This window comes from Epinephelus lanceolatus, chromosome 7, assembly GCF_041903045.1.
Source record: "Epinephelus lanceolatus isolate andai-2023 chromosome 7, ASM4190304v1, whole genome shotgun sequence".
Classification (NCBI taxonomy): Eukaryota; Metazoa; Chordata; class Actinopteri; order Perciformes; family Serranidae; genus Epinephelus; species Epinephelus lanceolatus.
This window is the reverse complement of record NC_135740.1, coordinates 13,605,419-13,618,112: the sequence shown is the minus strand read 5'-3', so window position 1 is coordinate 13,618,112 and position 12,694 is coordinate 13,605,419. Positions and strand designations below refer to the sequence as shown.

General features: G+C 41.6%; 1 protein-coding gene across 4 annotated transcripts in view; it reads left to right on the top strand.

Moving 5' to 3' along the window:
* The window catches only part of nrg2b (neuregulin 2b), an 86,482-nt gene extending 74,412 nt beyond the window's left edge, over positions 1–12,070 (top strand). For all 4 annotated transcript variants that reach the window (XM_078169198.1, XM_033633095.2, XM_033633094.2 and 1 more), the window contains 3 exons: positions 3,630–3,845; positions 7,643–7,826; positions 10,211–12,070. In XM_078169198.1, the coding sequence (XP_078025324.1) occupies positions 3,630–3,845; positions 7,643–7,826; positions 10,211–10,687 (877 nt within the window). In that variant the 3' untranslated portion in view covers positions 10,688–12,070. The remainder of the gene's footprint in view (positions 1–3,629; positions 3,846–7,642; positions 7,827–10,210) is intronic.
* The last annotated feature ends 624 nt before the right edge of the window (positions 12,071–12,694 follow it).

Genomic DNA, 12,694 nt, shown 5'->3' with positions numbered 1-12,694 from the left:
ACTGCAACATGTAGTTACCTTAGCCTATGACGTAGATTCAACCAGGGGTGGGTAGAGTACTGAAAATCTGTACCCAAGTAAAAGTACAATTACTGACATTAAAATTACTCAAGTAGATGTAAAATTACTATTTGAGAAACCTACTCAAGTAAAAGTAAAAAGTACCTGGTTAATAATTTACTCAAGTACAAGTTACTTTCCGTTTGAATATTTTTTAGGGTGTGCGGACCAGTGCAAAATAATGAAAAAACAGCACTTGATAAAACTTTTTTTAATGAAGCAGGTACCAATCTTCCACTCTCTATCTCCTTCACTCTACCCCTCTTTTCCTCACCTAACCTCTTCTTTCTCCATTTCCCTATCTGTAATTTGAGTGGATGACCTTGCTTTAAAAACAGAAATGACATCCCAACTTCTTTGTCTTTTCTACATCTTTTTTTGCTGTTAACAAAATAAATAAATAAAAACCAATAAAATAAATAAGAAACCATTCAATATATGGTAAACAATAGCACTATAATGTTCCCAAGTTCCATCCACAAATGTGTTTGTAAAGGTATAACAGGTCCCTGTAGGACTTTCCTGCCAGATCACCAGGTGTCAGGTGAACTATTTTACAAATGACCATAACAGTAACAAAATGAAAATCCCATCTCTCCCTTGTTTTGTAAGAAATATGTCCTAAACTGGGATTATATGTGCATAAATCTCTAACATGCTAAATTAGTTGGCTCTTTTCAAACAAAAAGAAACTCTTCATTTCGACCTGGCTCCGGTCATTTTTTTCGTGTACACGGGTTTCACCGCTGGGTGGTGCTATTGCATTATACCAGTAAAGCCCCAGTTATCCGAACCGGCCATTTAACCAACAGTTACAGGCCACCACACTGAAATATCACCATTCCGACGGTCCGCCATCCCAAATTCTGGTCCCTGAGTCCTGACAGTGAGCTATGGCGAGCCTGTAGAAGCCGTATTCCCTATGTATGTCAGCGATTTTCACCGGGGACATACGCGAATAATTCAGGCTGACTTTACCTGTTTTTCAGCGAACTCTTCTGGTAATTTTATTAAAAGGGATGGCCCACAGTAGCTTATTATTATTATTATTATTATTATTATTGGGTCTTATGTGGGCTACAATGAGTACCGGGCCATCAAATCACAGCATCCGTGGTGAGAGGACACGGACTGTGTGTGCTTTTACGCATGCGGGTCAAGGCGATCATGGATATTTGATGTGAGAAAGATGTAGCCAGATGTATTACCTGTTTTAGATACGTGGCTGTCCGTCCGTAGCACGAGTCATGTGCGCCACATCACCACCAACCCGTGCGTAAAAGCACACCCCTCCTTGAGGCAATGAATGAGGAAATAATCGCCCCGGCGTTTAATCAGACCGGCGTTTAATACACTAAATGGGGTCAAACCCCCGGCGGCTATTTGGAAATATATGGTAGTTGTAACGAAGGTAAATGGCAAATGTAGTGAAGTAAAAAGTAGATTACTGGCTTAAAAATATACTTGAGTAAGAGTAGAAGTACAGTTTTAAAAAAGGAACTTAAAAAGTACTCGTTCCTCAAAAAAACTACTTTTTTACTCACGTGCGTTACTTGTAACGCGTTACTACCCACCCCTGGATTCAACACAGTATAAATCAGCCTTAAAGCAACACTAACCCTTCTGGAAATTTTACGCTTTTCTTTGTTTAGGTTAAAATGCTATTAATAAGCTGATGGCTCACTAAAATGTAAGTAAATTCCACCAGAGATAAAAACTCATAATTGTACCATTTGCATATGGTTCTAAGAAAATTCTAACCAATTGGCCAAGCGCCCTGTCTGTCTTCCCAACGTGGAGGCCTCCAACTGACGTAACGGCTTGTGTAAGTTTCAAAACTCTAGGGTTGCGTTTGACTGTGCAGGACAGGTAACGTTATGTTTAGTTTGCTTCTAATATACCATATAAAGTTACATACGACAACACAGCATCCAGTTGCTAATGGCTAACGTCAGCCTACTGTAGCGTAGCCTCTGAAACATTAACGTTATCTTCCTTGTGCGTTTCCACTTACTAGTAACGTTAACGCTACTATCTAACGTTAGCACTGAAACCTTATTCTAAAACTCATCGGTCATCACTGACTCCGGTTGAGTTTTAAAACTCCGGGGTTGCGTTTGACTGTCTTGGTTGTAACGTTACACCTGCTCTTACCTTGCCTACGCCTACGTCTATCATGGACGTAATGAGGATGTAATGGAGGAGGGGGAATAGGCCTTTGGAGGGAGGTGGAGTTGTGGATGTTCAAGTTTTTTCTAAGTGCTGTGTGAAATGCAAGAAAGGTAAGAGTTCCTTTAAATAAGAAAATGTAATTTGGATGAGTCAAACCTTTCGCAACTTTAACAGCTTGTTGGCAGTGTAGTTCAACTTGTTGTACAAAACTTTGGCAGTTCATTCCACAAGAATCATTACAGTATCAACTGAATCAAGAAGAGAAAAACTCACTTGCACTGGAAACTCACGAGTGGCAGATTTGTCATTATTCTACAGACTCATTGCAGCAAACTTTGATATACTATATCAACAATTCAACAGGCTTAGATGGCTAAGATGTTAGCAGAAACATTTTGCTTACACATACAGCACACAGAACAACATAAGCATCACATAAGTCTAAGACTTAGTCCACACATACACAGGAATTTTTTTTTTTTAATGGAGGCTTTTCTATGCATTTTGGTCTGAAAATGCCATTTTAGGTCACTAAAAATTGACGTTTTGTAAAATTCCTCTCAGGATGAAAATGTTCAGAAACTCTATTTTTCAGTGTTGACATGTCGACAGAAAAAACTGAGTCCGGCTTGAGACATCAAAGTGTGCTGTTATCTCCCGTGGGAGGCGTACCCAATGAGGCCCATGCAATTTTTATGCATGTTAATGTTATGTTAACACATGAATGTACAGTTATCCTTCCACTATATTGAGGAACAGAGGCGTCAGAGTGCACTATTGACGTTTGTGTATGTTAGCCTTCCACTATTAGCTTTTCTGTAGGCCTCTGATTGGCCAACATCGTCGTCTTCTTTGGTTAATTAGCCAACATGGCTTTAAGCTAATATCACCACCTGTTGGTTTGGAATGTTCTCGACAGTGCTTTTATGTATTGTTTTTGTGTGTGTTTTCATTTGGTCAATCTTTTTAAACGGTGCTTGTGTGGAAAGTTGTGTTATTTTTTTTTGAGAATAGAGGAGGAAAAGTCCCTGTGTTCTTATGGTCTAATACTGATTCTGAGTCTCTTGTTAGGCTCCAGCTCTTGAGAAAAATGTTTGTCTTTGGCTTATTGATGCTGCACTGTCGTCATCAGACACTTTTTTGTCTAGTCTCTACTTCGTGCTGGACAGGTAGTGTACAATCAGACACTGTGTAGAGTTGCACAGTTGGCTGTTGAGTCAGTGTTTCAGTCAGTGATTCAGTGTTGTTCCACTTCACAGTGCTTTGAGAGACATTGCATATGAACATTTAAGCAGTATAGTCTCTTTACCCAGCGTTCCTTCCTCCTCTGTATCCTCCTGCATCCTCAGTGCTGTTGTAACCTTTTAAACTTGTTCTGCTGACACCCACACCTGCAGACACGAGGAGCAGACGTGGAGCATGGAGCGAACAGAGAGTATGAACTCAGACTGCCAGTCAGGTGGGCTGTCCAGCTCTGTAGGAACCAGTAAGTGCAGCAGCCCGGCATGCATGGCGAGGAGGGCCGCCCACTGGGGCTGTGCGGACATGTCCGGACCGGGAATGCAGTACGGGGATTCATACGACTCTCTAAGAGACTCACCTCACAGTGACAGGTAGGGAAAGTGGTGGTTTGTGTGTGTAAGTGTGTGTGTGTGTGGTGGGGTTTATGCCTGTCATGACTCTACAACACTTTTACATTCACTCTTTGGCGACCCCAAGTGGCAGTTAGTTGTTATAAATGTTTCAATGTCAAGGACTACATCAACCAGATACTGCATCTTGTAATGTGACTTTATAAACCAGTGTTGAAGTGGTGGTGAAGATAAGAAAATAATTCAACTACTTTGACTACACTTGATCTGTTTTCATAGTTTACTAGTTAATGGTTTCCTACATGTCCCAGAATGCCCTCTGACTAATAAACAGACTTGACATGACTATATTCAGCTGTTCATGTTAACTGTGTGCAATACAATAGCGCAGTTTCTTGATGTTGAACATGAATATTCTGTCTTTCTTTTTTCACATTAAATATGTAAGGAATGTAATATAAAACATATTAATATAGGAGGACCAATTTTATTATCTCTGCCAGACGTAAAACCGAAGGGAATCATTTGTTTAGTTGTATGTGTGCGTGTACAAGTCTTTGTTTGTGTTTGAGTGCATGTATCTGTCTGTTCGCAGGTAATCTCACATACTACTGGACCAGTCAGCCTAATATTTTGTGTGCATATGTATGACTGTGTGCTCAAAGTTCTTTCTTGGTTGCGGTGATTCACATTTGTTAAAAAACCTGTTTTATTGACTGTTTTATATCGTCATTAACTGCTGACTCCTCACGCCTCTTAACTGGCTGGTAGGGGGCGCAAGTGATCAACAAAATCACAGCAAAAGCGTAGAGCAAAGGGTATAAGGTATAATCATTTTGGCTAAAAACAAGAAGCATTAGAGGCATAACTGTCTGCTGCAGGCCACATGTTGGCCTTTATTGTTTCTCAAAAACTGACATTCATAGAAAAATTTGGTCCTAATTTGAACTGAAGTATCTGCACATTAATTCCACACCCAATATATTATGATCCAGTAAAGTTAGGCACAATATAGTCTGAGTGGGCGGAAGTTCGCTGCATAGATCAGCCTCTCATTGGGTGGAATGAGCCACCCGCTGAAGTCCCGCCCTACCACCTCCGGTTGTGTAGCAGTTTTCAACCGTTTTCAAAACATCCTTTACTAACTTTTGCGGTGTTTGATCTTGCGGGGATGTAGCTATTTTTCTGCCATGGTTCACGTCCTGTAGGCGATATTTTTGTGGGCATGTTACACCAAAACCTGTTTCCCCCCGGCAATATTTTTGCAAGCACACTGTTGCTGTTGCACCACCCAGAACGATTGTGATTGGGCGTTTTTTCCTCCAATCTCAAAGTGAGAGTTGGCCCAGCCAGACCTTTCTTTTCTTGAGAAAGGTCTGGTGAGCGAGACTAGGCACAATACGATTCTAAAAAACGAACAAAATGTTTTTGCCATCTTCGCCACTATCCTGACTGTGAAGGAAGCTGGGAGGGTCAGTTCTGGCACAGCTATGCCATGTGCATATAGTGTCCCAGGGATGAAGTTTTTCTGTGGGCCGACGTGGAAGTTAGCATCTCATTGGTTCCATTGGAGTTTGGATTATTGCCAAAAATAAACTCTGTGGCAAACAAACGTTCATTATACTTACACTTGCATTCACATATAAACACACTTTCGTGATTTTTGAAGCCTAAATGCAATCACCAGAGATATAAAGCTAATGTCAGGCTCTAAACAAATTATACCACGATCACATGACCTCACGTCCCCCCCATAACAATATGGTAAAGCTGTGTTTGGCACGGCTCGGCGTGATGATGTTCTGTAGTGTCATTTAGTCACTTGTAAGCAGCCGTCCATAGACGCTTCGAAGTGAGGTATTTTATTTACTCAGGTATTTCATGTTGTAGAACAAACATGAAAGTCTCTTCAGCTTGTGTTAACTACAGACCTTATTTCAGGCATCAAGCTAAAAACCCACTGATGAGGGAACCATGAGGGGCTAAAATGGTAACTTATTTCAAGGTTTTAGGACTCATTCCTGGGACACTTGTTTGTCTAGAGTGGCTGCATATGGGGTGCCGTTTGTAGTGGCTCACGCTGAAAATAACATCAACATTTTGCCACATTTAGCTTCAACAAATGTTTAAAAAAGTGTTGTGAATTTTTTAACGTCACCTTTTACCACATTTACAGCAACATTTGTTAACTTAGAAATATATTAATAGTTAAATCTAAATATTAAATGTGGCACCTAAATGTTAAATATTAAATCTAAATGTTAAATCTAAATATTAAATCTAAATCTAAATCTAAATGTTAAATCTAAATGCTAAATCTAAATCTAAATATTAAATCTAAATGCTAAATCTAAATCTAAATGTTAAATCTAAATGCTAAATCTAAATGTTAAATGTTAAATCTAAATGTTCTGGGTGAAACTAAATATTTAGCTAATATGCAAATTCACACTGCCAGTCACCGGAAGTACCAAAATAAAAGCTTGAGATGGTCAGACTGTGTTTATAGAATCAAATAACGAATTAAAACCAACTTATCGGGGGAAATGAACACTTGAACATACATTAGCATGATAACTACCTAAAATAACAAAAAACATATTTGGAGAAATTTTATTTGACGTGTACTTTTTTGATTGAGCAAGCAAAGCAGTTTTGTGTTGCTATGTGTGGTATTTATTCAGTTTTGGGAAATCACAATGTCTAGAAAGCATCAGTGGCCGCAGCTGACAGGGTCAGCTAACAGCAGCAGCAAAGCTAACATCAGGACGTCATCAAAAGCCTCCCGTTGTCGGATACGACATGAAACTACTCCAGTTAGCTCAGTCATGTTGTAACTAAGACATCCGCTGGAAAAAATTTTTTTTTCAGGGACCGTTTAATTTAGATTTAACATTTAACATTTAGATTTAGATTTAATATTTAGATTTAACATTTAGAGTTAGCATTTAGATTTAACATTTAGATTTAGATTTAATATTTAGATTTAACATTTAGGTGCCATGTTTAATATTTAGATTTAACTATTTAATATATTTTTAAGTTAACAAATATTGCTGTAAATGTGGTAAAAGGTGACATTAAAAAATTCACAACACTTTTTTAAACATTGTTTGAAGCAAAATGTGGCAAAATGTTGATGTTATTTTCAGCGTGAGCCACTTTACAAACGGCACCCCATAGCTGCGATCATCTCCAGCAGCTGTTTTGCAGCTGGAACGCAGCTTCCTAACCTTTCTAGCTGTTTGTACAACATAAACCTGTGGTGATCTGTTTTGTGTCTTTCTAGTGTATGTTTATAATTTCAAAATGAATAGAGTTCCAATAGATTTTAGTTAAATAACAATCTAATTCATGATAAACGTAAATTATTTTGGTGATGAATTTTCTCTGTGTTTCAGAATTTTGAATCTCTGCTCTGCATTAGCGTCTAAACTCAGTGAGGTGCAGCAGTCATACACTCTCACCAAAGGCAGTTGTTCAGTCATGTTTTCCATATTCTCGGGACAGACTGAGTGGGTGGTGAGGTGGCACAGCAGTTAACACTGTCGTTGTATGGTGAGAAGGACCTGTGAGCCTGAGCCAGCTGGCCGCAGTGTCTCTGTGTGGAGTTTCTGTATTTCCTCCCACAGTCCGAAGACTTTCAGGTCAGGTGGTCTGGAGACACTAAATTGCCTGCAGGTGTGAACGTTGTTGTTTGTCCGTGTGTGTGTCAGCCCTGTGATTGACTGGCGACCTGTCCAGGGTGTACCCCTCCTCTTGCCCAGTAAGGTAGGATTGTGATATCCCAATAATCTGCTGTCGTCTTTTCTGTCCAGGTACGTGTCGGCGCTGACCACGCCAGCACGGCTGTCCCCGGTGGAGTTCCACTACCCCCCGTTGCCACCCCAGGTGCCCACCTTCCAGATCACCTCGCCCAACACAAGCCACGCCCTCTCCCTGCCCCCCGCTGCTGCCGCCTACCACAGAGACGACGACCAGCCACTGCTACGATGCCCAGATGTACGTAAGCAAAGATAGTACACACAAACCAGTGACAGGAGCAGCACAGTGATGGTGACATCGTGCCATCAGTTAACAGATAGGGCTGGTAATATTTCATATATTTTATCGTCAGCAAATCCAATGGACAGACTGAAAACAAGAAATGCAACAGTCCATCTCTTTTTGTTTTGTGACTACTACTAGGGTCCATTTATTACTACTGAAGACATACATCTTTAAAAAAAGTCACAAATATTATATATTAATTTAGTTGTTTAAGATGACATAATATCCCAAAACAGCTGGACACTGTTTGTACTTAATGTTACTCAAACAGGAGTAAGTAGCGCCTTTGTTGGGGACTATTTTTAGCCGTGGAATAATACACATTTGGTGCTCTAATGTGTACCTACCATAGACTGTAAAAATTATGGATGTAGCTACTGTGACGTCACCCACTGGCTTTGAAGCCTCAAGTTTGGCATTTCAGCTGTCGCCATTTTTTTTTTTTTTTGGAACCAGAAGTGACCATATTTGGGAGAGAGGCTTGTGCTGTGGAGGAGCGAGGGGTGAATCTGCCTGTCACTCAAAGCGGCCCGCCCTTAATTATGCATAACCTTAATGTGATGTAAACAGGCAGGTTATATAAAAATTCACCCCTGTACAGTTGTCATAATCAGGAAAATCCGCTAAAGAGGCCAAAATTGTCTTTTGTATCAGACTGTAAACATGTTCATTTTAACATGGGGGTCCATGGGGATTGACTGGATTTTGGAGTCAGTCTCAAGTGGCTCATGTACTCAAGTACTGCTCAAGCACTTACAGCAGCAGGATGGTGTGTGTGGGATCAACTCAAAATAAACTACAGTGTGTGTGTTCATGGTAATGAAGGAACATGTCACCCAGTGCACCAGTGTGACTCACTGATATGTCTTTAATATTTTTTGAATAACACTGGAGCTCTGTGGCACAGACGAATAAGCTACTGAATATTGGGCTTTAGACATGGCAGGTATACTTGTTAGTAGAGCTGCAATAGTTAGTCAAATAAACGAACAGAAGTCAATCGAAGTCAATCAACAGAAAATTAATTGGCAACTATTTTGATCACTAAATAACTGTTTTATTTATTATCATTTTATTTTATTCCCAGAGAAACATAAAGGCATTTAGCAGACAACAGATTCCCCTTATTTTGCAGCAAAATCACATCAACATCAACAGTTACAATGAACAATAAAATGGCTAGATGAGAAAATGAAGTAGTACTCCTACCTATTTGAAGTTCATTCTGTGTTTCCCTGTTGCATCAAACTCATGCAGAACGGCCGCTGCATCAATTCCAATATCATGATGATCCCAAGGCTCATCGCTTTGGAAAGCGGGTTTACCCTGGACATCTAGCTCGCTGCCAGCCTCTGTTGTTGTAGCGTAAATGCTAGCAGCAGTAACGTTAGCAGACTCAGTGATCGTACTGCTGCTTCCTTCATATTGTTCACTGCTGAGGCTTGTTCGCTTTCTAATTTCAAAAGCCTGAAAAATGCACAGATATTTTTCGTTTGCTAATTTCTAACTACTTTTGCTTGCTAACACACAAGATAAGTAACACAATATCGCTAGCATCACAATTGAGCATGATTGAAGTATTTATCATACACTGACCCCTGGCCTGTGACATGTGCACCAATCATCGGCATCCAAATGTATCTGCGTCACAGTGAGTGGACACAGTTAAAAAAAAAGATACAGTTTTTGAATAATGTCCAATGTTTTACTACACAGTCCACGTTTTGCACGCCCCTGGTCCTGGTCTTTCTCAGGCCATGCCATATACTTGTCCAAGTGAAGCCAGACATTATTGAATCAGCATTTACCTTGTATTTTACAAACTTACATCTCGTCAAGGAACAAGGTGCATCTCAGGTGGCAGTCTGAAGTTATCCTCGGAGAGAGCAACATAACATCAAGTGCAGTGATATGACCAATCTGCCCGAATATTAAAGTGTTGTTTACCCAATAGATTTAGATCTCTCAGTCGATCTTTACAGAGCCACATTTCTCTAATATACAGGTATTTGTGAACACATATTCATTATTTTTTAATTTTACAAACTTTTACAGGCTTTGAATTCCATGACTTTTCCAGGCATCATGACGGTATGAACCTTGAATCAAGAAAACAATGATTATTCAACAATGAAAATGATCGTTAGGTGCAGCCCTACTTGTCAGTAGGTTGAGCTAATTGTTGCTTTTTTCTTGAGATTTGTTCACAGTGATAAAATATAGCGTATAACCAGACTTTAACCTGATGGTTCAAGTTCCTTTGAGCAAACCACTGACAAACAAACATATTTCACAAACAGTTTCTCTCAAATTCTTACCTCTGTTTTGCTTTTTAGGACGGAAGTTTATACAGACAGCCCCGGCGTCCGCGGCGACCCTACCTGACGGAGAGCACAGGAAGTCTACCGTCCAGCCCCTACCGTCTCCCAGATGACGAGGCCTACGAGACCACGCAAGAGTACGCCTCTTCACGGGAACCCATCCGGAGCCGGCGCCGCCCGAGACGCAATCGCCTCAATGGACACATCTCCCAGCGTTCGACAGGCCTACGGGACTACAGCTCACAGAGCTTCAGCCAGTCAGAGGAGGAGGAGGAAGAGGAGGAGGAAGAGGATGCTCACGGGGAGAGCACGCCTTTCCTTAGTATGCAGAACATGAACATGGACCCACCTTTAACCGTTCCGGGTTACCGCTCGTCATCCGGTGCGGACACACGGACTCACCGCGGGCTGAGTCGGCCGGGGACACGCAGCAACGGGCAGAGCCGCGGCTCCCAGTCGCAGCGCTCCAAGGCTGACAACATGCCCCTTTAAGACTTAACCCCCTCCCCCCCGCCACCACCCACCCCTCCACCTCACACACTCCCCTTCCTCCTACACACAACCAGTGGACTAGAGACCTGCACCTAGGAGAAATATTTTTATTTTGTATAACAGACAGATATTCTAAACAAATGAAATATTTATTTTCATTTCAGCAAAAATTGTCTACTAGCTAACAGCAAAGACTTTTTTTATAACGGGGGGGAAATATTTATATGTAAAGTTTTTTGATTTACAGCATTATGAGAGATGAAAAAATAAGAGAATTACGTGCCAATTTTTTCACAAGTTAGATAAATAGAATAATATTGTGGTGCCTTTTGCTGTATGCTGAAGTCGGAGGTCCCATTGAGTTTTTGTAGCCTTTCTTATAAAGACTCCTCGTTTTTATAGAGACCAACCCTCTTCCTTCCTTTTGCTTTGGTTTTCTCTCTGATTTGGGATCTTCCTCTTTTTGAACTGTGATCTGATTATGTCATCATGCAATATTGATTCCTCCTGTGTAAAAGGTGTCTGTTTACATGAGTATGATCCACGCGATGCGCTCGTTTCACAGGGACATTAGTCACTGACGCAACCGGAAGTGTAGGGTAGTTTTTCTTGGATGATTTTTTTTTTTTTGGATGAATCACATTGGTCATTTATGTCCTCGTTCGCTGCCTGTCAGTCATTTGTTGTTATTTCTGTGAAAACAAGAGTGTTAGGGAATTGTTGAGGGGAAGTAATTCCAGATTCCTGTGTCGGTGTTCAGGGTGCTGCCATGACATTGGTGGTGGTTGCAGTGTGTGTGTGTGTGTATGTGTGTGTGTGTGTGTGTACGTGTGTGTGTATGTACACCTCATGAAGCCTCATTTGGTCGGCGCCTCCGTTCACCTCAGAAAGTGTGGTCCCTTGTTTGACTGACATGCTCCTCTCACCAATCCTCACGCTGCCAGAAGCTCCATTGCACTGTAAGAACCTCCCTCCGTGAGCAGTCATTGGCCAGGGAGCTGCCGATCCAAACCGAACCTAACCAATCCAGTTGTAATCCAGCCTGACTCTGGCCTCCCGTGGACTGCCCAGCCCGCCCGTTTCCTATGCCAGCAGCTTAGAGCCGCACTGTGTCTCAGGACTTCCCCATCACATCACAGCCAAAAGACTCAAAGCAGAGAGCGCACGTCATCTCAGTCACAGTTCAGTCCGCAGGCCAGATCCACGTCCCCTCACTGTCCTTCCTGTCTGTCCATCAGGTCTGTTGCGTTCACTCGTGGCCATGATTAAAGGGAGCGTGGGTGAAAAAACTCTTGGAATCAGAAGGGAGATTAAGTTGCTTTTTTATTTTACTTCAAAGGTTGTGTGTGTGTGTTTGTGTACGCAGGCATATGTGTGGGTCACGATGACAATGAAAAAAATGATGCGGAGACCACATCTGTTCACTATGTTGCAGGGGCGTAGCTAGGAATTCTGGGCCCCCCTGAGAGGAGGATATTGCTCTGGGTTCTCCCCTTTTCTTTCTCTTTTTTTTAACTTATATAAACCTACTGGAAACTTTACGGGCCCTCTCCAGCTGTGGGCCCCTGGAATCGCCACCACCTTTCACCCCTGTAGCGATGGCACTGCTCTCATGGGGGACAAAAAATAGTTAGCGGGTCGCTGCGTGCAGGTTCACACTGCTAGAGAGCGAGTTTCTGAGTGTGATTCTACTTTTTTTTCTTTAGCTCACAGCCAAACGGTGGTATATGATAATACTGATTACTGCATCCTTGATTTGCATTCCTATACCTTTTATTGATTGAACTTCTTTTGCTTGGTCATATTGACTGAATGATCTATTATCTGTCTGTCTCTGTCTGCCCCCCCCCTTCCACCTCACATCACCCCTCACCTCCATGTCTTTCTTACCCCCTTACCGACCTTCAGAAGCAACTAGCGGATGAATTTAGGGCCCATCTCCAGACAAGTACACTGAACAGCACACTGACAGTAGGCTGATCACGTCAGAAACTCTTCACCTTCAGA